Here is a 27,275-nt window from a genome sequence, read left to right on the forward strand (position 1 = left end):
TTGTATTTCTGTTTCAGCTAGAGAATTCAGTTTGCTCCTTCCCTGTCTGCTTTTAATGCAGCAGTAAGGAATGATACTGACTTAAAATACTTGGCATCTAAAGTAACACACCCATGTCGTAGCTCCTCCAGGTTTGTATCTCTGAGGTATCTAATCTTGCAGCCCACTGATGACTTTTTTCTTTTTTTTCAGTGACAGTGTGGGTGTCTCTGGAGCTGGACACATGCTTGTGACTAATCCCTGGAGAGCAGAGCAATGTCCAGCTCCAATACAGAGGTGGGTCTCTCCAAAAGCTTGACGCTGGTAGGTAGTTTCATTGCAGTGAGGCTGAAGCCTCTGCTGCCAGTGCTGCAAGGAGGCTAAAACCTGTCTTCCATCTCTTGGCCGTACAGTGGGGAAGCTCTGTGAACCCCTCTGCTTACTTTCTGTGTCGCCAGGCCTGCTCTTTCCCTTCAGCCCAGGCTTTGAAGTACGAGTCTAGAGTTGCTTCCTTCTGGACCGGAGCCACGGCTCCATTTCCCTCCCATGCAAGTGGGAAAGAAAGGCTTGTAAAATGAACGTGCTCCCAGGCTCCCTTCCTTTCCTGCTGGGATGGATTTTTTTATTTTTTTTTTTTCTGTTTTAACTACAGGCAGTAGTTGTATGATTGGCAGAGGCAATGAAGCCAGATTTCCTAGGGCTTTGTCTGGTGGTAGTGCATTTATTTTCTTTTTAATCTTTTTCTTTTCCTTGCTACATTTCTGCATTATATTGTGGATGCAACACAGCAATAAACACTCAAAAATCCTTGCTAGACAGACCCTGTAACTGAGGAATCAATTCCCTACAGTCTACTAAAAATACAGTACCTCTTTTGAGCCTCATCCCTCCCAAATAGGTACTTCTCAGATTTTACAAATGCTCTCAGGTACAAATTATCTTAAATTTGGTAAAAGCAGCACTTTTTAAGAGAAGTTTAGCAAATACTGCATAAGTGGTGAGAATTAGCTACAGTTTTGTGAGGGGAGGAGATAATGCAGCTTTCACATGCTATTACAATGATCTGGTCCCTGAAGAGGGGCATCTTTACCAGCCTTCTGGAGACTTCTGCACATGTATTGCAGGAAAGAGGGAACACTTTYTTCTTTTGACTTGTACCTGAGAAAATGGCCCAAATCTTATTGGCCCAAATCTTCTGTACTTTATACTGCTTGCCCTGCTCCCCAAATTCTCCCATTCTTATGTAKCATCATTACATACATACATTTTAAAGAAAGGCTTTCATTCACCGATCTGAGAGGCTCTTTTCAGGTGAGAAGAGCTGTAGTCTCCTGATGTAACTCATGCAGATAATGGCTCTACCTGAGCCAAGGCACGCTGTCCCTACCACAGCTCTTTTCCCTTTTCTATCTCTGATACCTCTTAAGGGATGTGTGTATGTCTTGGTACTGGTTGAATCCCAATCTGGAAGGCTTTACAGAACCATCCAAAGCAGTCCAGTTATGTCCCTTTCCTCCACGCTCATCACATGGCAAATTCAAATGACTCGAGCATTTCACATTTTTGCATAATCTCCTTAATGTGGGGGCACTTTGGCAGCTCTCAGATTGCAGGGAGTTCAGGGTAATTTTAACTTGCTGGAACACTGCAAGCTTCCACAGATCTGCGTGTGGAGATCTGGTGGGGCTTGGAACTGCAGTACTTGCCTGTGACATAMGTAGTGGGGGAAGCAGCAGGCCCTTTTGTCCTTCTTTTACAACAAGCATTTACTGAACAAAAATTGCTGTTGGCTGGCMCCCAATAGTCATTATTGGAGGTGGAATCAACAGAAAACAAAGGTGCCAGGGAGATRAATGTGTGCTCCTTTCCAGAAGCAGCATTTTCAGGTCAGACTGAATTAATGGTGCTGCTTCTGAAACCTATGGCTGTTTACTGGACAATTGGACTTCATTTTAGAGGGTTACTCCAGCTGTGTTTTGTTGGCACACAGATTATTGTGCAAACTCAGAAGTGCTTATCTGTGGCTTGCCACTGCTGATTTTATAAACAGTTCCAATCTACCTAACTCAACATTATCTTCTGTCTCCTGCCCTTTGTAAATTATAGCAGGGAGGAAAAAAATGTTAGTGTTCTCTGTCCTGGGTTCCTGGGCTATCACATTTCCCAGCAATTTTAGAGTTGGTCCTTATGTAATAACTTGGTCAAATTTCATAAGAAGCAATTTGAAGACATGAAGCACTCTCCATGAAAGGATGACTAACTAGGTGAGGTATCCTCAGGTTCCAAAAAAAAAAAAAAAAAAAAAAAAAAAAAAAGAGGAGAAGGGGAATGTGATAAGTCTCATAAATGGTGAGTGGCATGGAGAAGGTGAGCATACATATCATGCTGTCTTTCTTTTATCCCAAGGGTTGGAGTATTCAGATTGGTGGGTGCCAAATGCAGAGCAGCCCAAAGGAGAGAGTATATGGAAGTAGTAGATATGTCTGTACTTCCCCCTTATACAACCTCCTCATTTTGGCACACCGTGTAGTTATTACTGTGAACCTTTCTGCCAGAGGAGGGTTTGGATAAAAAAAAATGTGTTTGCTTTTTTCTTTTTGAGTGAGGGAGAGAAGATTTCTTGCTCAGCTGTGACAAGGCTGAACCGTGAGCCCCATGTGGTCTTTCCAGTGAGAAGGGCACAGAGAAATGTGGAGCACCTGGGGTTGAACACAGCTGTGGCAAAGAGCTCATCACACAGGAGTAGGTGCTGAGCACATGTAGTCTTGCTTGCAGGGAGGTTGGATCTCCCTGATAGAACAGTTTCCCTAGMATAAGACCTGAAGTCCAGGAGGCTTCTTGCATGTCCAGAGCTTTGGGGTGTTTTGGTTGCGCTCAGGAGCATTGGGCTGGGGCTATAGGTGCCTGGCAGCTTCCCTGCCTCTGACAACTGTGAGACAGGCAGAAAGAAGAAGCCAAGTGCCTTCAATAACTAGCCTGCAACTGACTGCAGCTGATTGTCAAAGGCAGCCTAATTTAATTAGAGTTGAAGTGGATCATTATTTAATGAGAACTGAGACTAATTAATTTTTGGAGTTGCAGTAGGAAAGATGCTTTGTTCCCTTTGAACATATAATTGAGGTGTATGGCCTGTGCTCTTCTGCATTTGCAAAGGGTTTATTCCCTTTCCTATCTTAGTCTTATTTGTATAAGCACTTTGGAATTGGAGATTTTGTTTTTAACGATGTTGGGTATAATTGTCTTGCTTCAGAAAGACAGAATTTGCCTAGGAGTGAAGGCTTTTTTTACCTCGGAACACTGACTAAAAATGCTGTTCACTGGGGATATGATTCTGAAACTGAAGACTTACCCAGGGACAATGAGTTGTCTTTGAAGCCCTCTGAGCTCAAGTGAGACTTCCCTGGAGCGTTGTCCATCCAGAAGCCACTTTAAAGTAGCAGGCAACTGTGTTTCCCAATACCTGCTTCAGTCGGTTTCACAGTGTAGACAAGTTGACTTGTGGTTTTTCCTCACCTTCTTCTGTCAGAGCAGCATAGCATCACAATTTAATCTGGCAGTTGCTGTCTTGTTCCTCACATGCTTAAAAGCCCAAGGGAYTCCAACACGTGCAACCGCAAGCTAGCACCTCAGTAACTGAAGTGATGTTCGTTTGCAAATCATGGGCTCGTATACAGACTTTTGATGTTCTTGGAATATTGTTGTGTGGATTAAGTCTTCTCTGGCACCAACAGTATTTGATATCTAGTAGATGTTGTCCACTAGAAAGAATATTAGTGTTAGAAATTATTATGAACCCAGCTGCTCTTAAAATCTTCTTGATAAACCACTTTCACTTGCAAAGTTCATTGCAAAGAGCTTCATAGTTCTGGCATCTGAGCTAGCATTCAGCTGTGTGAGATTCAGATGTGTGAGAACATCTGGCTGCTCATTTATTGCGTAGCCCCTACCTCTGGTATGAGCCTGTAAGGAGACTATGGTACAACTGCAGATCTCATCATCTGTGTGCCTGTACTTTCTGTAGCTGCTCAGGCACATGGATGCAATGAATGAATGAATGCATTAACTCAGATTTGTTGTTATTGTTCAGCAAAAGTTTCAGAGACTCCAACTGCCCCCCTTTCCCTAAGCTTCCAATATAACCATAGCCCCACCTCAGCTTGACCCATGAGTTCAGCAGAATGAAAATGGTAACTTGCTACAAAACCAGCCTCTGTGGAAAGAGATGAAATACTTCCCTCTTGCATCCTAGACTGGTTCTGCTCACAGTCATATCTTTAGAGAACCCTTCTTGCAGTCCAAGGTTCTTCTGGGGTAATAGCAAAACAACAAAAAAAGTCTTCAGAGGGCTGTTGCAGAAGGGTGAATGTCTTGGATGCTTTGCACAGACAGGGAATGAACCTARTTCACTTCTGCCAGCCCCAGTTCCTATACCTGCATTTCCAGCTCTAGAGGAAACATGCTGAAACACATCTTGACAGTTCCTATATCTTAGCTCTGGGTCTCCAGCCTATCCACTCTGCTGGGGACTGTCAGGGCTGGATGCTGCCTCTCCTATAATCACGCTTTCCTATCTTTTATAGCCTCAGGGCTGCCTCCTATTTCCTGACAGAGTCATTAATTTTTCTTCTTGCTCCCATACATCTTTCCTACACCTTCCAAATGGTCTAACTTTTTTTTTTCTTTTCTTTTTTCATTCACTTCAGAAACTCCTAGTGAGAGGTGTTTTGGTGTTGGTACCTCTGGGGTGCTTGTAAGAGCAGGCAGTTTCCTATGTTAGCTTGCTGCCAAAAGGGCAAAATGGTCCTGGTACTACTTGATAAAAATGAAGCGGAGAACATAGACCTGGAACACCATTCTGGTGGCAGCACTGCCTGTGCATGTGCTTGGGGGAAACTGTGGGCTGTGGTTCCTGCTGGGCAGTGAACCCTTTTAGAAAGCGGCTACTRCCCTTCTACCTTCGTTTGCAGCAACAGCAGAGCTCTGCCCTTTCTTTTACCCTTTCTAGTTGTGCCCCTTCTCCTGCATGTGTGCTCCTACACTGCTGTGAATCCTGGTGCCGCCCTGGGCATGGTGAGAAGGTTTGTGTRTGCCTTGAGGTGGTGGCCCAGGGAAGGTGAGATGAGGGCACTGAGGGTTGCAGCAAAGCGCTCAAGAGCAGGTGCACTGTGGTTAGGTCAGATGGCTGACTCCATCCACTTAGTCATCTCTGAGCAGGTCTCTACTTCTCCTTGGCTGGAAAGTTACTGCATCTTTCCTCTTTAGGATGCTTTGTGGCCCTGCAGGCRGCATGACTTTGTTTACTGCAAACCAGTCACCTGCAAATCACTTGCTTCARGTGAGCTGCATCATCAGGATCTGCTCATTGCCTTCCCTGGCCTGGTGTGTACCATTTATGGGCACTGTGAAATGTAGGAGGTTCTCCCACAGCTTACACTTCTAAGCTGATCTGAGAAGATGCTGAATGTATTGCTAAGGGGTGAAGAGCACCCTAGATTTGATTTCTGCCCACTTTCCTGTCTGGTCTAGATGAAAACCAGCCCTGGTCTGAAAGCCATGCAGCTATAGCTATGTTGGTGCTGGACATTACTGAAAACTGAGGTATATTAGCCTGGGCTCTTAGCCAGACCCGCATAACTACATGGTGTCTGAGCTGTGTCTTCTCTAGTCAGGGCAGAGCCTGCTATGTGCCTGCTTAGAGCAGGACAGAGCAAACTCAACATACTTGCCCCCACGGACACGCCAAATGTGTGTCTATAGAAACTAGTAATCGATCCCATCTAGATTCCTTGCCGTTAATCTTTAGCATCACGTGTCAAGAGGTCAACGGTGTTGAGAACAGCCAAAATCAATAAAAATCTACATTGTTAGTGTATCCTCAGCGCAGAGCAGCTGTCCTTGCTATGCGGGGAGCATAACTTAATCTGCCGGCACGATGTGTTGAATTTATTCCTTGACGATGTTCAGTGAATAGAGAGGGGTGGGTGGGGAAAATCCTAGCTTTTGGTTCAGGTTTTTTATTGCATCTGTGAGTAAAAGCACACGTCTCATGTGCTGACTCAAAGCAAACAGCTTGCATTTGGACCACAGTCTTTCATGTTGCTCTCTCCCTTTCTCTGTGCCCTTAGTATTGATCTGGTTGTATTGTCTGGTTCCAGGGGGATGCAGAAATTGCCTGGGTGGAAAGAGTTCTTGGACATTACAAGAAATGGAAATCATTGAATAAGACTGATCAGAGGGGGCAGGAGGGGTACAAGGAGAGGGAAAGTAATCAGTTTATTCTTTCATTAAAAAAAAAAAAAATCCTTTTAGCTCACCACTTGAACGATGTCACAGTGAATTATTTAATCTATTTAAGCAATTGTCCTAAACTGGTTTCCTCACAGGCATAGTGACATCCTCCTTGCAAAATGTCTCTGTCAGCCCTAAGCAGAGGAGAACCTTCCTAACACCGACTCCTGTGCTAAGAGGAATTTGTGAATAACTGTTCCCCAGGCTACTTGCTTGCTGAGTACTCCGCAGGGCATGAAAAATGGGGAACTACCAAAGGAGAAAAGAGGTACCTGTAGCCTGTTGTCTAAATTAAAAACAAGTTCCCGGTGGTAGAAACCTGTATTTACATCAGTGGKTTTTTTTTTTTCCTGAATTAAGTAAGGATTTAGTCTAGATCTGGATCCCAAATTGTCCTGTTAATCCTGGCTTTGCGCCTTACAAGGCGCTGCTTAGTTCTGGATTTTCTCATTCGTGGGCTTTGAGGGAGTTGATTGTGGTCATCTGATGGTGCTTCCACAGAGGGCTTGGTGGGTGCAATATCCAAGTTTTAAACCAAAGGGACACCAGAGGCAGGCAAAGGGCACCCACAGCATCTCAAGAGATTTGCAGAGATAAGCAAGGCCGTGGCTTGCCTGAGGCAAAGGAAAAACAGTGTAAGGCTCTGGATAGCCAAGGGAACCTTTGTAAAAGCTTTTATTTGTTCTGCTCCTCCTAGGGATAAACAGTATTCTGCTGTTTACTCCCTAGAGGGGTTAAAGGTGAGCTAGAATGTCAGAGCAGGACTTTCTGCCTTTAACTCCAAGGCTTACTTCAAAGGAAAGCATTGGAGAATCATTTTTCCATGCATGGTCTCTCCTGCACAGTTATTCTCAGTGTGTATGTTATCACCTGGTGTGATATATAATGATCTGGAGGTCAGGACATGCAAGCACAGAGTTATGCATACCCACATAAACACTGTGATCCCTTACTCTGCCAAGGGTAAACGCTTTGACTCTGGACTCTATTATATTCTCTGAACCAAACCACTCGGCAAAGCTGCCTCGTGATTCCACTCAGCCCTGTCATAATGATTTTAGATGAAAACCACAAAAAACGTGGTGGTTTTGGGTCCTTGTCAAAGCACAGCACAACGGTGTTGGCTGAGGACTTCTTAAAATTCATTTTAACACTACATTTAGAATGAAAGTCTCAGTCTATCGAAGTAGACTGAAATGTAAAGGGTGTCTTGTATACAGCTGTGGTGAGAAACCACTGGTTTTCATCTGGAACTTACTGGGAATGCTGGAGACAAGATCATTTAAAGTTTAAATAATTATGTGCAATCCTGCTAAGAAAGCTGAGTGCTCTTCTGGGTTGCTTTGTCCTTTCTTGCCTTCTCTCTGTCCTTTCTTTGTAAGCTTCAGTTCCCTGGTACACTAATACAAATATTCAATCAATTGCTGTGTGTCCATACTTTTTCTTCCTACTTCTTTTGTGCTCTTCCCAGATGGCAAATAGTTAGCTGGCTCTTGYTCATGGCCCAATTTTCCATAGGTACCTGAAAAGAAGGTGCCTTCCTCTCTGCAGCAGAGATGGGCACAAACCCAGTTGGAGACAACCATAGTGGAGTGARTGTTTTGGTGGTGAGTAAGAGCTCTGGAGCAGTCTGGGCAGAAGTTGGGCGTCTTTACTATTTATTGTTGGTCGAGGGATTGCATAGGTCAGTGGTACTGTGCACAATTATAAAACACTGGGCAGTTGCCTGCATGGTTTGTGCAGGTACGTGCACAGCCTCCGGCTATAAGAGAGCTTGCTGCCTGCAAGCCAGGGTGTCGGGCAGAGGCTTTACAGGATTGCTTTAACTTTGCCTTACTATGCAAGCTGTGCCTCTGGATGACGGCTCCTCTTCATCAAACCCTTCTCCGTGCACCTCCACTGTGCCAAGGGCGTGATCCTKGCAGGAGGTGGCCACGGAATGGGATGAGTGCTGCTGTTTGCAGCGTTTGCAAGACAAACCCACCGTGAAGTGATACAAAGCTGAAGCACTTAGACCTATTTTAGTAGGATGCCCATGGCGTGAGATTGATCATCTCAGTAAAAGAAGCAAGGGAGAGAGCTAGGAGTAGGATCCCCTTTAGTCTCCATAGCAAAAATGCCAGAGTTTATCTGTTCAAGCCCTTCCTGAAATGTCACAACTGGCTTTGCCARTTGGCTCCCCAGGGTGTGAGCCTGTAACGACTGATCTGAATTGGTCATTTCCCTCTTGAGCTCTGGCCCATGGTGGTGGCAACATTTAGGTTAGACAGCAGTAAATAGCACGAATGTGGTCCCTGTACTCAAACAAGGGGAGGTCTGCAGTGCTTGCAAGAGATGAAAGTTGCTGTAGCTAAGGCCCAATGGGATGAACAACAAGAGTGGTCTCCATATGAAGCATACATCTCCCTTTTTCCCTGTGCTTTAAAGAAGAGTGCAAGAGATCCTAATGGAGTTAGCCTTGAACGCTATAGCCAGAGTTCTCTTAGATCTTTTTAACGGTTGGAATTGTGAAATATTTGTTGCATCTATAATTAGGGAGCAGAACAGATGGCTAGAGCTTAGTTATAATTAAAGTCTAATGCACAGTTAAATAACCAAATGCAGCCAGTGATTCAGTAGAAACCAAAGAATTTTAATTCTCTTTGCTAGGCTTAAGCTTCAATTGCAGGAGTTGAGACTTCAGGGAAAGTCTGTTGCGTCACTTATTACACAGGGACACGGCCCTATATTAAAGGGTTATGTGGAAATTCTTGATTGCTATACATTAATTATATTGTGCGGTCTCACCAACGTTAGGAACTTGAAATCGTGTGCAAGAAGGTATGTGAATTGTTTTAATRGCTCAGAATCTGCAAGTTAGCCTGTTGTAGATGAGACTTTCTTAAAGGATGTCTGCCTAATAATTTAATTACTAAGGCTCACTTAAAGGGAGGAATTAATTAGGCATTCATGGAGATATTAGTTTTATTTATAAAGCATTTTTAAATGGTATTATCAGCGATAATTTAATGCATATTTAACTTTCAAGCGTGGGTCATTGGGTACCTCATAGCATTAGAATCTGAAGGAAGTAAGTTTCTCATCTTCTGGAAGACAGGAGAGAGGACTAGAAGTTGGCACCAGGTGAAGAAACCTGAACAAGGGTATTATGGTGAGCAGTAGAGCAGGATAGCTTTGTAGAGTATGCAAGTAACTTTTTTTAATATATAATTATACATATAATAATGTTAAATATAATTTATATGTGATATAAATAAAATAGATATAAATATATAAATAAAAATATAAAAAAAGTTATTCTGCTTGGGATATTGGGGGATCTGTTAGCAGGGTAATGATGCATTTCCAAGGGCTATGGATTCCAAACTGAGTAACTGTTTCCTACCTGTGATGGGTTGAAGGCCTAGACCTGTAGATCTGTTCCTTCAGGATCATCGTCAGGAGGACCTGGGTGGCATCTCCCAAGGGTGCAGGGAGCTCTGCTTACCTTGTGTTTGCTGTGGATTATGTGCACCCCGGCAGATGGTGACTGCTCTGTGGCTAATGCATGACTGGTGCTGGCGTGTGGTAACTCCTTTGTGCCTGACTATGGGCATTCCTCGGGCACACAGCCTTAGCCATGGTGAATTTGGATGCAGTGGTGGCCCACATGGTCCGAAGTTCAACTTTGCAGCACCTCTCAAAGCTGCTGTTTTTTTCTGAATTAATCAGGACAGTGGATGCTGCCTGGAAACCCTTCAGCTGGAGGTGGGCAGTGTTTAGCTTTTCTGAATTAATGATATCTTGGAGTGACTTATACCATGCTTCATACCACGCTTCTACCCTTGAGAGCTGTGACTTAAAGCTTGGGTGCTTCCCAGTTCTAGATCTATCTGTATCTGTCTCAAATGYTTTTCTGGGGAATAAAATACCCTGGTTTGGGGGAGTTCTTCAGGGCCAGTGAACAGGCAGGATTTGGCTTGCTGACAGGAAAGGGCAGGATTTGGCTTGCTCAACTTCTTGATCAGTGGTAATAGACTGGAGAATGGAAGAACCTAGCTCAGCTTTGCTAAAGCTCATGCTTGCAGGCCTTTTCAGAATAACTGGAAGGAGGACAAAAAAAGAAATTCGTTCTTATGCCCGAACTGAGAATGTCTCAACTGCCCCACCACGAGATGGAAAGAGGAGTGCTCATCAGGGAGACTCAAGGGAGAGTTGCATCAGACAAACACGTGTCCAGCAGGTGCCTCAGTGCCAGCCCYGTGAGAGCCAAGAGACGTGTGGAAGTGGTGCATGTATGGGGATGGTGACAAGGGCGATAAGCTGGTTGCAGGAATCACCAGATGGCACTGTTACGCACGCTCTCGCCAAGTCATTTTTTCTCTATGGGAGACGTGTGATGTTTCCAACCTGTTACATGGCTGGGATTTTAAGAGATAGTTTCTTGTAGGGTGCTATTGCAAGCAGTAAGTGGACAGGTACATTGCTCACTGCACCTTTCATGGGCATCAGGTCTTGGGAGAGCGTTCATTGGGGCTGAGGCAGTAGGGTTTGGGTGAAGACTTCTGAGTGTATGATTGCGTTTTTGCTGAATAACTGTTGTGTGGTTGGGTGAGGAAGGGAAAGATCTCAGGGCTGCCTAGGTGGTGTCACTTCGTACAAGTCTGTTTTCTAGTGAAGAGCAACCCTGACTTCTGCCATCCTGTGGCCATGTGTTTTGAAAAGGCCAAGTTGCCAGATCTGGACAGAGAATTAATATTCTGGCCCAACACCCAATATCTTTAGGTTGGGTCACTGCAAAAATTAAGGTGCAGAATTTTGGCCTTTTTAAGACTGCATATATTGGCTGTTAATATAAAAGTGCAAGAATGAGAGAATGCAAGAGAGGATCTCCTTAAAAGTCCTATCTTCTCTATAAGAACATGAAATCCTGGCTCTTCAGCTTTCCAATCTCTGTTCCAAGAGTGAAAAGATAATACAAAATTTTATTAACTTGCACATATTACTTAAGTGGCGCCAAACCTTCATTGTTCACATATTTCACTATCATTGATAAGGTGGAATTTGTGCTTTTTCTGGAGGAGGATGGACCAAATATCAAAGCAGACTGTGGTCTGCCTGCATCATTTTGCTACCTGCAAACCTAGTCCCTAATGCAGGTGTTCTTGGCTCTCCAGGTGTATCCCCAGCACTGTCAGGACTGCAATTACCRCCTCTGAACACACCCATGTTAATGCTAATCTGGGTGAGCCAGGTCCTGCTGGTGGGAAGCTGTGGAAGCCCAGGCTTCAGGAGAGGATGTGCAGGTTTGCAACCAGGGCTTCCATAGCTCATGGTTAATGATGTGGGGATTTTTGTTTTAATTGCTCCTAGTTCTTGGAGCTGGCTTTAATCCAGCTAGCTTAGTTATGCCTTTAGGAGCTGTGCTCACACCTTGGATTGCAATAGAGACTTAATCTAATGCTGGGAACGAGAGTTGTGCCAGCCAAGCAGTGAGTTTTTGGTGCATCTCTTTTGTAGATGTGAAATTCTGTTGAAGCTTATGCTTTTGTGTCAGGGTTTGTTTTCCAAATTGCCTAAAGGACACAGAGGTTGCTGCCAGTGTATGGAATATATAGGAAATGTAAARCACCAGGCGATGATAGCACTAACTGCAAGATATTGCAAGCAATAACTAAGATTTAACCTCAGCTTTGACTTGCAAGGAACAGTTAGAGGGAGTAAAAGATGCAGAAATATTTACTCCAACACTGCTGTTTCTCTATCAAARTGGTCTGTAAATGCCATCCTTGCCGATGACCATCTCAAAGTGAGTATTTTCATAGAAGCAACTGGCTAAAAGCTTTTACCTTGCTTCATGAAAAGCAGACTTTTCGTTTATTTTTCGTCTGGTGATGCTGGTGCTGGTTGTTCTAGTCCTGGGGCCATTTGTGYGCTGCTTGGGACTCTTTCTGGGAGAACTTGTGGTCCTGAAACAGCCCTGCTCTCTGCTGCAGCCAGGATTTAGAAATTGCTACGAACAGTCCTGATAACCAGACACCAGCCTGTGGGGCTTTTGRTGTCAAAGCAAGAGACGAGCAAAGTGTGAGAAGTGTCTCGGGCAGCTCTGGGGTGAGAGATTAGTTATGAGATTTTCGCAGAAAAATGAAGGAAAAYAGCAGTGTGCTTCCAGATCTCCTATCCTCTGCCAACCATCAAATAGCACAGTGTCACACCAAGGCAAGGGAAGGCCTTTATCCATAAGGATACAGCTGCCGGGATTTCTGGATCCAACCTGGGCTTGACCCTACGGGCTACAACACCACCATGTGTATTTGTGGCGTGGTTTTCACCAGAATGCCGGGCATTTTGAACGGCAGCTGTGCGGAGAGGCCAAGCCTCCCACCTACACAGCCGCTTCCACGGTTTTGATACGCGATGCCCAGCGGCTCCCCGGCGCGGGCCCAGCGCCTGTCCTGCCCGGCGAGGCGCTTGAGCTCCCAGTCCGGCTTTAGCAGAGGCCGGCGGCCCCGCCGTGTCTCGGGAACGCCCCGCATCGATGGCGCAGCTGCACTGACGTCAGGCAGGGAAATTCCCTCTGCCCAGCAGATTTGTCGCTCCCTGTGAGGCTCGAGGATGGGAGTTTCCTGCGGGCACAGCAGCCTGGGACCTCTCGAAGATGAGGCAGGCCTTTCGGAGGCTGCGGTGCTGCTGGTGAGCGGAGCACGGCACAGGAGCCTGCTTTTGGCCTCATTTCTGGTTTCTTGCTATGTTCACTATTCTCTGTGCCTCTCTTTCTTCTTACGTGCACACAAGTGAATACCAAAAGTGCTGCTGTGTGGTTTTCTTTTTTTTTTTTTTTTTTGTTTTTTTTAATGCTGTCTGTAGTATGTTGGGTAGCTGGAGGTGAGAACTGGAGCTCCTTTTCTGGCTCGGTGGGGAGGAGTTCTGGTGTTGGCTGTCTGGTCTAGTGTCTGAGGTGTCTCCTACTTTTCCATATGGAGAAGATCCCTGCTATTTAGGAATAGCTATGAGAAACTCATCAAATGTTCACTTTTATTATTCATTGACGGCATTAGTCTGGCCTGTGGTTTTAATGTTTTGCAGTTAGAGTTTTAGTAGCTTTTCTCACTGGTGAGAACTGAGACTGCCRCTTCTGAAATGCATCTTCGACTTCAAGCCCACTTTCGTACCATCTCTACTCTGCTAGATGAAAATGAAATGCAAAACTCCCTGCTGTYCACATCTTTGAGAAAGTAGTTCCCTGTGGCCTTTAAAGCGGTAGCTTCTCCATCATCATGCAATTGGACCCGGTGTAAGAAACTTTATTCTCTRAGGATCGTGTGGTTGTGGGTGGTTAGCACAGGCCTGAGATACACGGGCTGATGCGTTAGAAGAGAAGCCAGCCTGAGCTCTTTGGCTCATCGTGATCCTAAGGAACTGTGCAGGGGTGGCATAGATGGGAGGACTCAYGTAGAATGTCATTCTGCTCACTGTGATGTGCTCTGGTCTCAGTCCTAGCCCCTGCTCGAGGAACTGCAAGATTGGAAAGYTGCAAATAAATAACTGAAATGGCTAAATCCTCCTGTGGAGCTGGAAGTCTCCAGAAATATGCAGGGCAACTGGAAAAGACTATTTGGGAGCTCCTATCGTAGCAGTTCTGAGTCTCTTGAAGGCTTTAGTAGTTCACGTTACTCAAGCAGATGGCTATGACAAGTCCTGCCAAACGGGCAGAGACCACAAAGTATGCGCGGTCAAGACTATGGATGACTTCAGATATTCAGGCTTAGGGTAACCATAATCTGGGCGATTTCTGTCATCCAAGACCATGCTGAAAAGAGACAAGAGGTCTGAACATGGTTTGAGCTTTGTGAAACCAACTATCTTTGCTCAGAAAAGGATGGCCCCTGTCCAAACTGAAGGTTAAGGAGAGCACATAGTGCTCAGGCAGTGCAGATGTGATGGACAAGGCAAGGAAAACTCATTCCAGGGCATGCCGTGGTGATTGAGTAGCCTCCTTGCAGTGTGGATTAGCCCATGTCTTGGGAGAAGACTGAACAAATTTTTTTGGTAACCTGTTTGTTTTCACTAGGGACGGGGGGTATTGGAGGAAAGATTGTGTGAAACTGTACTTTTCTTTTAAGTCACAACAAGTCTTTTAAGTCTTCAGTTCTCTATTCTCCCTGTCCTTTCCCTTTCAGTACAAGGCAAGAGGAAATGTTTGTGTGAGCCAGACACAGCGATCTGGTGTTTGTGGAGCTGTGGGACCAGAGAGCCCTGCTGGCTGGAGGCTGCTGAGGAGGAAAGGTGACTTTTGAAATGATTCCCATCACAGCTTTTGGGTAGGCCTTCCAGCATCTGTGAGGGTGAGATTCCTGCTGCCTCTTCCTTTTCACAAGAGCCACCAATACAGGGAGCGTCTCCCACCTGCTTATGTCATGAAACTCATAAAATGTTAGTATTTGAGACTTTTAGTTTTTTGTTAAGTAGGGTTTAAATTAGAAACCGTGCTCTAAAGCATCATTTGCATTACTGACATATTAACAATTTTCCTTATATCATGAAGCGAACGATATTTTCCTTTTATATTGAAAATATTTGATTATTTGACTTTTTCTAGTAAAATATGTGGTGGGAAAAATACTGCAATGCCCCAACAGTCTCCTCCTGAGACTTTAAGGATCTGCCTCCTTTAAAACATATTCTTGTAGTCRCTTCAATTCCCTGTGGATGCTCCAGCCTGCTGCTGTGGAGGAGAGAGCGTGCAGAGGGGTAATGGGAGACTGGGTCACAGCTGTTCCTCTTCCTCAGACATGGAAGTGATGGTGGTGGAGTGATGCCCTGCATTCCTGCCCACCTACACACATGCTTCCTCCACATATCCCTGGGCCGCCTGCTCCATGTGAATGCTGGAGACTCCAGCTGTAAATAAGCCAGCCCGGCAGATCTTCAACACGTTGGCTTTCCTCTTGCTTCTGAGAGGCACGTGCTCGCTGCCATCAGATCAGTGCTAGTCTGCATGGAAACATCCTGGATGTCCACTGCTGCTGCAGGAGTATCACAGGCTGCTGCTCCTAAGGTTGGCTGCTTTTGAGATCCAGGACAGTGGGGAAAGGTCTCTCCTGCTCTGCTCTAGCTTGGGTTTTCATTGCAGGCTGTGCTATGCAAGCAGCACCTTGCAGTTGAGAGGAGCTTAACACAGCCTCCTTGCAATACCTGATAATCTGCCCACGTTTCTGCTGAATCACTCTGAACCAAGAGAATTTGCAGCTAAGTGTTGGCTGGGAGCACTGGGCAAGGAAGGAAGCTGGGCTCGGGGAGAAACAAGAAGACTTTTTGCCTTTTGCAAGCAGTTTCTATGGACTATCATGAGTGAGTTCCTCCAGCTCATGGGAGCAAGGTGAAAGATGGGCTTTCTGAGCTGTTTCAAAATGTGTCCAGATCTCTGTGGGAGTCTGAAAATGTCCAGCTCTCTGGGAAAATGAGGCAGGTGTTGTGTGCACTGCCCAAATGAGCCAAATAACCACTTGCATTTGCCCATCCCCAGGCATGGGGCTTGGTAAGGACCTCGGGCAGTTAGTGGTCCCTTTTGAAGTTTTTATGGAAATGTCCTTGCTAGACACCCCCTCCCAATAATGTCTTGTGAGTGTGAAGACAGCCCTGCTCCAAATGACTACTTCTCACTACAATTACGTGGTGCTTTTTTTTTAAATTGTTTGTTTTGTTTTTGAGGAGAAGAGATTCTTTTGCTGTAAATTGTGAGCCAGAGACTAACTTCTCTTCTTGACTGAGGTGTTGCTAGACGTGTTCATCATTAAAAGCAGGAATCACAGGCTGTTAGGGCTGTAACAGACTTGTACTTAAGGTGTCCGAGGCACACAGGGGCACCTGAAAACGTACATTAATGTTGGATGTTCCCTGCAAAATGGCTTTGGACRTTGCTCAGTGTGGTTAGGACAGTTTTTTGTTGCATGTTGGTTGCAGAGCAGAGCTGGTGCAGTGTGCGGGGAGCACAGGCACCTGAGAGCCTTTGGGAGGTCATAATACTATGACCACATAGTATTAGTTGGGCACGTGCCAGCTGAACAGACTGGTCATGACCCAGAAGAGCAGGTCTGAGTGTCTTCAGAGACATGAGACCAGTCGCACTCATGTGGCATTATTTTGGGTGAGATTTCTGCCTTCTTGACTGAGGTCTAGCAGGAAACATGCTCTGCCTTTGACAGAAAGGATGAGATCTAAGCAATATGCCCACACAGACTGTAGCAAGGAATCATGTTCAGCCTGAAACCCATGTGCACCTCACCAGCCACGTGGCTTATCCATACTGGTGCAATGGGAGCAGCACGAGTCCTGAGGATGAAGAGCATGGGGAGGCAGAGCATGGGGAGGCAGAGCATGGGCATGCTCAGCAGCTCTGTTGCTTGCAGGACCCAAAGGGCTCATGCAAGGAAGGCTGCCATCTGTGTCCTTTAAGGGCAGCTATCCAAAGCTTAGATCAGAGCCAGGCTAGCGGTGGGGGCCAAAAGCCATGGCCTTCCTGTAATGATCTCGGCTAACTGATGCCCCTTGCCTTGGGACACTTTCTGTGTGGGGAGAGACAGAGCTTGGCATGAACAGCAGAAGGGGATACAGGTGCACAGCCCCCAGGATGATCTTTTTCTCCTGAGGAGAAGCTAGTTTGGACATTCCCATATTTCCTCCCCACTGATCCAGGCTCCAAGGCTTGGCATTGACTCTTGAAGGGAAAGGCATGCGGTTTTACTGATTCTTGCAGAAATGGGGCAGAGGAAGCTGTGCCCAGCCTGGAGGTAGCCCTTAACTTAAGAAATATACCCTTCATCTCCAGTCTCTTCCTTGGTGAATATCACTTACCCTAGGGAAAGCTGCTTGGACTTGGCCGGGGCTCAGCCCTGCGAGCCTGCAGGATTCACAATTCACAGATGTTAGGAACTATCAGGCTCAGTGTGGGTGGAGAATGTCAAGTCTGAAATAGCTTCCCTGCCACCCTGGCACAGGCAGCAAAGAAAATGTTTCCACATGACATTCTTCGAACCAAAATTTCCTCCAAGGGAAAAGCAGAAGGGAAAGAAGGGAGGAAAAAAAAAAAAAAAAAGAGGAGGAGAGGAAAAATAAAAAAAATAAATAAAAAGAGGGGAAAGACAGTCTCTGTCCTCTGGGATTATTTAAGGCTTTTACTCAGAAGGCTGGTGTTTGTGCTGATGCACAGCAGGTGAGGTATAGGTCAGCCCCTTCCCCTCTCCCCGTATACACAAACATACACGTCGGCTGGAAGATGCAGTCTGGTTGGTGCACAGATACGTGGACGCTATTTTTTCCTACTGGAATCCATTTTAATTTAGCTCCTGATTCATATTTCATTCATTCTCCAAAACCACAAAACCGGGATAGGTTTACAGCCTGTACTACTCGGCTGAGCCGTGGAGGAGGAGGGGAAACAAGAGAGGAGGGGGATGTTGTTTTCATGACTTTTTAAATTATTATTAATTAAAAAAAAAGTTTATCCCTTTGCCTTGTATTTTCCTTCCTGAAGATAAGTCTGCTTTTCATCTTTACTAGTTTGTTTTGGTGGATTTGACTTTGCTCTTGTTTTCAGACTCCTCTTTAGCCTTTAGGGGCCTGAAAAATGTATGATTATTTTTTTCCAACTTTTCTTTCTCTAGTGAAAACTTTTGAAAATATTGCAGTTTTCAAGGTCCAAATCATTTGATTGTTTCAATATCCTGTAAATAAACTTAAAACGTTCATATTGTCTAAATTTTCTTAAGAAAAGAAATCTCAAAATTATTCAGCAGGAAACATTAACAATTATATCTTATTTCTGTCCTTCGCGGGGGGGGGGCAGGAGGGAGGGAGGAAGGGGAGGAAGAGGAGCAAAAGTTCAGAGTTAAATTTAATTGAGGAATTTCCCCATATTCTGTCATTCAGCTTTTGAAACTGTGACCACAACAGTCTGTTTGTGAACTGTGGCAAGAGAGAGAGACTGAAAAACAAAATTTCCCCGGGCAATGTTCTGCAGGTAACAGCCGCAGAATTGACCAGGAAAGCTTTTAAAGTGCGACCAAATTCAGCACGGGCGCTGCACCCAGCGGAGGAAACTCCAGCCATCTGGAGATGGGCGATGACCAGCGGCCACAGCAGTTTGCAAAATCGCCAGAGCTGCCAAAATTAAACTGTGAAGTCAGGCGGCAGAGCACCCAGTGACCGGCAAGATCAGCAGTTCAGCGATGCCCCCGGATGAGCTCCCAGCAGCAAGGGTGGCTGATGTACACCGAAGTTTATTAAGGATGTTGAGAGGAGGGGAAAATATCTGTGCGGAAGATGCCCAGCTGGCGAGGAGTGACTGGTGGTGATGCTCGGGTCACTTGATGAATCCCATTGGCCAAGTCCCTGGGAGATCCCACCCATTTGCAAGTGTGAAATAAATCTCTAAAGTTGTATCTCGTGTACCACTTGACCTTATTGCTTTTAGCCTGCTGGCTTTATATAAATATATATTTATTTATTTTGTTTTGTACCCAAAGAGGGGGCTTTGTACCCAAAGAGGAGCTCGAAGGAAATGAATTTTGAAGCGGCTCCTTTCACCACCTTGCAGTACTACCCTGATCCCTGCATCCAGCGGTGAGTCTCTGAGYGTGACGTAACTCTCTCCTATCGCGGATCCGATCGGAGTGTCTTGTGTAATTGTTAACTTTTCTGCTATCGGCCAGCGGCAGCTGGGCTGCACGCGGAAAAATGTGGCACTCTCTTCATGCTCAGTGGAGCTTATTATTATTTTTGGCTTTCTAACAGGTTACCGTTTAATTATAGGCATCCGTTTAAGATATCACCCTTTTCCTCTTTGGCATTAGAGAAAAATATATGATAAATAACTCGAAAGCTGATAGTATCTTTCCCCTGTGTTTTGGAGCAGGCTGTTACTTGGTGCTTTGGGAAATGTAAGAATGGCTTTAGGTTGATCTAATCGAAAAAGGTGCTGGAAAGAATAGAAGTTTAATTATAAAGCTTTGAGATTTTGGAATCTAAAGGATAAATAATTTAAAAGATCCAGAGAAGAGAAAGTCTTTGCCTTCCTTTAAGACAGAGTATGGAGTGTGTTTTTTCTTTTTTAAGTCTGTTTAACAGTCAACATCAGAGCTTAACAACCACTCTTATTTTAGCTTTGTTGTTAAGCTGAGTTTTAAACTTTCCAGCAGATAAAAGAGCCCGTCCATGCGAGGTATCACTGTATCACATTGTCAGTTTGTTTGTTTCTCCCAATAGGACATACTATATTTAAGCACGTAAATGACATGTAGGTGGTATTTTTCCAGTCGTAAAGTTCGGAGAGGTGAAATCCTTTCCGCGCAGCCACTTGTCGAGCTGCTTTGGGGCTAGTTTCTAGGGACATTTTGGAAAAGCCCTGGAGAGCAGGAGCCTCTCCCAAAGGCAGCCGGTCTGCGGAGGGGTTAATGCTTCACTCATGCACATGCTGGTGCTCGCAGGAGACAGCTTATGTTGCACGGTGTCTGCTGAAGACATAGCTCAGTCACCCAGCTTAGAGAATCGCAGGCAGCTTTGTGGTCTCTTATCCATTAATATAATTTTGTCTCAATGCTTTGGTGTTTTTTCCTCCTTCCTCGTTAATCTGCTCCTGCTGCCAYGTGCTCAGCGCCACCCCGGCACGGCTGCCCTTGTGAGCAGCGTGGAGAGCTGGCGGTGAGGAAGGGCATGGGGAAGAGGAGACGGAGAGCTGGGAAATAACCCGTGCTCCTCGGTTGCAAGTGCTGGCTGGGATGAGGAATGCGGGCCGGAGCAGTGAGTATTGGATTCCCCTGCGAGACCTGCTGCCGTGCAGTCCGCTCGGCCGCTGGGCTCGGCACTTGGCCCCGCTAAATCCCTGCGGCTCTGCCAGTGTCCGTGGGGGACGTGTGTGCCCCCCTGAGAGCAGAAATCCAATAGTGGTGCCCGCCTGGGAAGCAGGTTTGGCCCAGCAGCAGCCAAGCTCTTTTAACAGCCGAAGAGGATCCAGTGGCTGGAAGCCAAAGCTAGGCAAATTCCAAGCAGAAAAGCGAACAGAAAGCCTAAAGATGTGCTGGGAAAGGCAGCACAGCTTCCCAGGCCCAGTGAGCGCCTGCCAGTTCTGTGCTTAGATGCAGGATGGGCTGCAAAAAACATGCAGAAAACCTGCCTGATGTAGGAAGTATAGTATGAGATTCCCGTGGCTGTGTTCTGTAGACTTGACTACTGAAAATGTCCCTTTCTCACCTTGAAATGTGTGTCCTCCAGCAAGACATGCCTTCCACCACATATGCTGGTCCTCCTTTTATGCTGTAAGAACCTGATGATTTTTTTTTTTCCGTCAACAAGTGTTGTAGTGTGGGAAGCTTCAGGATAGCTTGGAACGGATGAACTTTGTGACATCCCTCAGTCGTAAAAACTGATTGAGATTTGGCTTAGACTAGTAAWGCAGCTCAGCTGTTATGCATGTCTGTTTACATGAACTGAGAATGACATTTGTCCAGTTATTAGTGGCTATGCTTTGCATGGTCAAAATTAGCAGAAAATTGGTCCCAGAGACATTTTTYTCTGTTTGAAGACATTAAGACTTTTAAGCTTTAAACTCTATCAGCTGAGTAGCTTTCATGTGCTGCGTGATTTTCTGACTGATGTAATAAAACTGAACAGTTTCATAATTGCATTTACTTTACACAGATGATTGAAACATTTTGCTTTGCTCTAGTCAGAACACTTAATTTAGCTAATATCAGCGTCTTGGTAATATTATTGTCTGTAGTAATATTATCTGTTATTTAAATAGTAATAATCTAAACAGCAAACTGATATTATTGAGTATGATGACTATAGTGCCACTATAATGGCTGTATACTTGCTACCTGTCATGTCACAGTAGAGAAGCTGGCTTTGTACGACCACTGTGATGTGTCCAAACATAGTAATTCATGGAATGGTTGAGGTGGGAAGGGACCTCTGGATATTATCATGCCCAGCCTTCCTGCTCCAACAGGGTCTCCTAGAGTATGTTGCACGGGATCTCATCCACATGGTTACAGATGAAGAAAAACAGCCAGATCCCAATTTCTCAGTGCTGTGCTTCGTGGCTTAGGTCACTCCTGCATCTCTCTCAACTTCTGCCCCATCCTTCTCATTTAGACTATTTATGCTGTTGCTGTGTGGCCATACAAACAGAAGTATACCTGCAGACAGCCCTGCTGGGATACAAGGTGGTGATCCTGTTCCTTGTTAGACCCACATCTTGCTGTGGGTGCTGGTGTTCAGCACTAGAGATGGCAATCCAGGTGGGAGAAGGGTTCCTGGGCTCTGTTGCGAGATGCATCCCTGAATAAAAGTGAGGGATATGCAAGTAGCCCAATAATAACTGACGTGAGCTTGGATAGGCATATTGCTGAGCTGGCTTGCTTTTTTTTTCTTCCAAATAGAAGACCAAAGAGATGTCATACTTCAACAATAGTGGAGTTAGAAAARGTCTAAGGCTTTTATTTCCTTCTGCTTTCCTTTTGAAAGGATTCAGCTCCCCCAAACAGTGATAAAGCAGGGTCAGCCCTCGACTCCTGGGCCTGGAAAGGGTCATCTGCCAGAACAGAAGTGCCAATTCACTGACCCCAGTGAGTTACTTGTTTGGATGATACTGTGTAAGCTGGAGTTCATCCTGCGCCGCAGAAARCCTAAGCGGGCTCTGACTCATAAAACAACCTAACTATCTGAAACGGGTGGGATTTCCAGCTTCCTAGCTGCAGTTGAAAGCCACTAATGTAAAATGAAGAAGGCACTGTAATTATGATCAAAGTCCAGCTGCTGAGAGCTATGTAATTAGTCTCTCTCCCTCCAAAGTCCCTTTTTCAGCTAATGTCTGGTTGGGGGAGCGATGTTTACAGATAAGTTACTTGTGCTTTTGGAAATAGTGGTCATTAGGCTGTGTTTTACCTAGGAGCTCTGTGCTTTTGGGGGCTGTGAGGAAGGCACCTGTTAGTGCAGCGGATTAAGGTCCTGCCTGCCTTGTCTGCTTGCCCCTCTGCCCACACCCTCCCTAATTGGTGGCCTCAAAGCTTCTGATCCCTGGTGTTTTGAAGACATTTCTGTGGCCCACTCCTTTTTGAATGAAAGGCCTCTTGCACAGGCAACTCTTTCCTCTTCCATTTCTGGCTTTGTGTTCTCAGCACAATGTGATTTGACCCAGCCTTGCAAATCTCACTAATAACATAGGCTTGAGGAACTTAAATCCTCCGGTCCCTGCACTGGGAATCTGTTCCTTCAGATGTGTCTGTAGGCTTGGTCAACTCCTCCCACCTCCTCTTCCCAACCTAAAAAACAAGCAGTTAGGTACAAAATCCACTTATAAAAGAGGATGAAGGAAGCTTTTTGTAAGAAATGAATTGGGAGGTATGAAAGAAGGGGAGGGAAATAGTTCATGGTAATATGGTCTAGTGGAAGATGCATCTGGATTGATTTCAGAGACCAGAGTCTGCTTCAAGCCACCCAGAACTCCTGGGTTCAGAAGGGAGTCTTTTCTCAGAAGTACTGGGTGTCACCTCATCTTTCTTCTTTGGTTTCTGCACATATAAAACAGGACTGGCAAATGGACTGCAGTTATCAGATGGGAATGTTGCCAAGGTTAATGCTCACTATACATTATGAAGGTGAAAAACTTGCTGTACAAAATGCTTATTTTATTGCTATTAGGCAGTATTAAAACTGCAGGATTTCTGCTCCATGCTGGAAGGAAACACATTCAGGTGAACATGCTGGCTGTGCAGTGCAAGCAGTGCACTGTGTTCCTCTGCTCAGAGTCAGTAGTTGTCCAGGAGAAGTTCTGGGGTCAACAGGTCTCCTTTCAGTATGACTTTAGCTAGGTGGTATCAGGAGAGAGAATTATTTAAGTAGTGTAATTGAGTGTAGTATCTTGTAGAAAAGTCAGTGTTGCAGAAAAGTCCCTGTGCTAGACCCTGCAGAATACCTGCTTTCAAGCAACTGTTCTTTCAATCTTTCCTTGTATTTCTTGTGTTGAATAATAACCTAACTCCTACCATGTTGGTTGATGTCTAATGTGCCCTTAGCTTCATGATGGGGGCCCAGACTTGCGATGTTAGCAGAAAGACCTGAACCAAGAGGTTGGTCAGATGCCTTGGTGAATTGAGCTGTTTGCTGAAGCAACCAGTGACAGAGCAGGTACTTTCCAAATATTCAGAGAAGGGCCAGAAATTGTTTTGAGCTGTTCATGGTTTGCTCAGAGCTATGCTGGTGACTTCTGTAGAATCAGAGATAGAGAGAAGAGAGAAAAAAATAAATAAAGGGAGGAGGATGGAGAGCAGCAAAGGGGACTATTTTGTTCTTAGCCTCTACATGCTTCCCTGTGTCTTAGGAAAAGGTGCTTGCTTTTGTTGTACTCTCATCACAACTGGAGTCAGGTTTGCATGGGGCTTCAGCATTTGGTACCCCAAGTCCAGGGAAAAGCTGGTGTAGCTGTTACTGTGAGGCCCTGTGAGAAGAGCTTTCCAAAGCAGGTCCTTCTCATCCACAAGTCCTTGCCATGGATTCCAATGTTCCACAGTTCTGTGGGTGACCAGTGTGCAGCCTGTGCTGGAAGCTGCCCACTCCACACCTTGCTGGGAAATGTGCTGCTTGAGAGGAGGAGGGAGCCCAGAGRGGCAGCACGAATGGTGTCTGCTTCTGCACAACCGTGTATTTCTTTTATTTTTGAGGTCTGTTCTTCGGGCACTTTCCTCTTGTAACTAAATCTCATGAGAAGGTAGGAATAGAAGATAAGATCTTTGCAAAACACCGCCCAGTGACTTCTTAGTAATTCACTAAATGATCTTCAGTTCTTTTAACTTCTTTTTTATGGCAGTTTCCCTGCCATCTGCCTGTCCCCTTCCATTTTGCCCCTGATGGACCTCTTCATTCTGTCAGAGATGTGGTTTGGCTAAGGATGCTGTTGACCTGTTTCGGTCGTTGAAGGCAACAGAGCATTTCTCTTTTCCTCTGCAGGACTGCACAGATTCCTCTGAGTGTCATAATAAGATATTTGCATGCTTGGGGGTCTTTTCAGTGCTGCTTAAAGGATTTAAGTGGAACTGAATCAACAGTTTTCTGTTTTTCACAGCTCTCAAAGGACTGGAAGGTAGATACATGAAGTCTTTCATGTGGTCCTTTTTATTTAAGGAGAGAATACCTAATTCACAGGATCTCTCTCAGCTTCAACTTTTAGAAAAGCCAACGAGATTAAAGAATCAAGTTCTCAATAGCTCGTCTGTTTAGATATGTTGAGTATTCTCGATACATGCTATAAATATAATCCCCTGCTGATTTGCGTGGTACCTCCCTGCTGCAAGCTAACTTGYTATGGCTTCTCTCAACAGGCACAAGGATTTATGGCCTGATAAAGATCAGAAGGGCTTAGCTTTGATTTAGAGAAAAATGAAATCCTTTTGAGTTCAGCAAGTGCCCCAGTAGGTGCTGAGTCCTTATAATAAATTGCCCATTGGTATCACAAGGCACAGGAGCGAGAAAAGGATATTATTGTTTTCTGGTTGAGGGAGAAATCGTAAAATTTGAGTCTTCATTCAGCACCCTTAGCTCTGTAGGGTAGGTGCTAAACTCTGTAATGAACATCTCTTCCTGTCTGCCCCTCCTTTTCAAAACCTTGGATGATACAAATATGTACACACATGATACAAATATGTACACACATACCATCTCTTCCATTCTAATTGTTATAAATAAAAAAGAAAACCTGGGCTAGCTTTGCACTTTTGTGAAAACCTGGGCACTTTGAAGTCCAAATGGGAGATGGTGCATATACAGCCATTAGAAATTATTGGCCCTATGTCATTTTTTTKGGGTCGCTTTTGCCATTTAAGACAAAAAGGGATGGGAGACAAGACTTGAGGAACACAGCACAACATACAAAATGCAGAAATTATTTTTAGAAAACTGGAGTGTGATACAGAAAGGAAAAAAGTCAAGAGGACTAGCAACTTGGATCCTAATGAAATCAGTGGGATGGGATGAATCTGACTTCCCACAGAAAGTGGATATTGAGGAGGCAAGTGGCTCTGGAGATGGAGCAAAGCCACCCTCAGTGGCAAAAGCACTGATAGTTTCATGGAGAGGGGTGGTCAGGCTAGAGAGGGACCCTTTTCCTGTTTGTCTCTGATGTTTTGTCAATRCTGATAAGTAATGCTTATGGAAGGATGTGCTGCTCACTGTGTTCGGCARTTGCAAGAGTCATAAATCCAGAAAYCATGTTCACTCCTGGCTTAGCACTCTGCTGAAAGGACGTTTAGCATTTTTGTTATCTTTATTTACTGGGATATAGCTTCTCCCTTCAATCAGGGATTCTACCAGGCAGCGTTTGTGTGAGAGAACTCTAATGGAAGGGAAAAGGGAGGAGGAAGGGAGGAGTTATAATAATTGAAAATGTCTAGGATTATTTTTGAGGTGCTGTAGCACATGATCAAAACTGAAAAAGTCAGATGGAATATAGTCATTATAGTATCTTTCTGAGGACTCTYTGACCAGATCTGTTGGTAATAGGTAATCATAGAACCATGGAATCATTAAGGTTGGAAGGGACCTTTAGAGACCATCTAGTCCAACCCCCCATCCTTCCAKCTGTTTTTATAGCTTCATGAAAACATCTATGTCTGTTCCTGGAATTTACTTCTATGCTCTTGGTGCTTATTTGTAATGATTCCTATATTTCCCAGTAGGATTTTGCTACCGAATAGTCTCCTATCAATGCCACAGGTGGTCTGATGTGTTAAGCAGTGACACACRCTAGCAGGGGAATTTGGGTAGTGCATCGAGCTATAAAGAGAACAGCAACTTGTGTGAGTGGGAAGGGGGAAACCCTGCAGGAAGTGATTGGGATTCTATAGGCTTTTGCAGCATAAGTCAACTTGCARAGCCTTGCTCTGGGAGGAGGCTTCAATGCTTGTCATCTTTAATAGCTGGCCTGCTGTGTAAGTGCTATCTACTAAAAAATGTAGGTATAACCSTGCTTTGTAAAGACTTTATTTTCCCATAGAAGTTGATGATGGGTTGAGGATGGGAGTTATTTTTGGCTCTCCCCGTCAAAGCAATTGGATTTCAGCAGGTTGGCTCTGGGGAAGACAAGTGGTAACTTCAACCGAATTCACAAATTCACAGGACTTTACACCTAACATCTGCTTTRCACCTAACATCTGCTTKGCTGGTGTTTCAGTTTTGCATTTTGATAATTATTTACTGACATACAGGATGCTGCTCTTAGCAGTTTCCTGCTTCTAATGAGTTTTGGGGGGTTTCTGCATTATTATGATGATTTATTTGAATTTTTTGTAAGAGTCAACTGTTCTGAGAAATTATGATAGAGGGACTTCAATAAAGTATCCTGAACTGTTCACAGAGAAAGGAATTTGTGTAAGTAAACAATAAATTTGCTTTTTGAAGAGTAGGAGCCTGGAAGAGCCCCAAGCATCTTACCTGGCTCCACTCAAAATGTCAAGAGGCATTTTGAGACCTTCCTGTCCTTAAAGAAAAGACYATAAATTTCATGTTCACTCTCTGGGAAATTTGGTCTTCTCTGATTACGTTATATGATTAAACATCCTGCTAGGTACAACATTCTCCTTTGCTTCCTTCTTGCTTGGGAAGCGATGGTGAGATCCATGCAAGATGTTCCCTCATCAGCCTCTCTCCCTGATGCCTTCTCACGATGACTGAATTTGGAGGATGTCCCTCCTGGATGCTCTGGTACAGCAGCAGCTCAGCACCCACCGTGTGGCATTCTGTGGGATCCTGTGCCTCTCCAGGGGAATATTTGCAGCACTTCATGCACTTGGAACAAGTGGATCCTGCACGTTGTTTGGAAGGCATGGGAGGGTTTGAAATCAGATTCAATCACAGGCCTTAAAGCCTTCTGCAGAGACCCCAGAATGAACAAATAGTGCTGCACCACAGCCGGAGGAGAACATGTACGCCTTTCTGCCATGCCTAAGAGCCTGGGTATTTCCATTGATTGAGGTTAC

General features: G+C 44.9%; 1 protein-coding gene and 1 long non-coding RNA gene across 2 annotated transcripts in view; both read left to right on the forward strand.

The window, feature by feature from the left end:
* Positions 1-225: 225 nt before the first annotated feature.
* LOC112952557 lies at positions 226-18,358 on the forward strand. The gene is made up of 3 exons (XR_003250419.1): positions 226-276; positions 14,427-14,532; positions 18,175-18,358. It is a non-coding gene; the product is annotated as an uncharacterized LOC112952557 (long non-coding RNA).
* Positions 18,359-18,746: 388 nt separating this feature from the next.
* Positions 18,747-27,275, forward strand: part of TP63 (tumor protein p63) — a 100,067-nt gene continuing 91,538 nt past the window's right edge. Inside the window, exon 1 of the mRNA XM_026045294.1 lies at positions 18,747-18,867. Within this exon, the coding sequence (XP_025901079.1) occupies positions 18,806-18,867 (62 nt within the window). The 5' untranslated portion in view covers positions 18,747-18,805. The remainder of the gene's footprint in view (positions 18,868-27,275) is intronic.

The sequence above is a fragment of the Nothoprocta perdicaria genome, unplaced genomic scaffold (genome assembly GCF_003342845.1).
Source record: "Nothoprocta perdicaria isolate Ctin4 unplaced genomic scaffold, notPer1 scaffold_4, whole genome shotgun sequence".
NCBI classification, from domain to species: domain Eukaryota; kingdom Metazoa; phylum Chordata; class Aves; order Tinamiformes; family Tinamidae; genus Nothoprocta; species Nothoprocta perdicaria.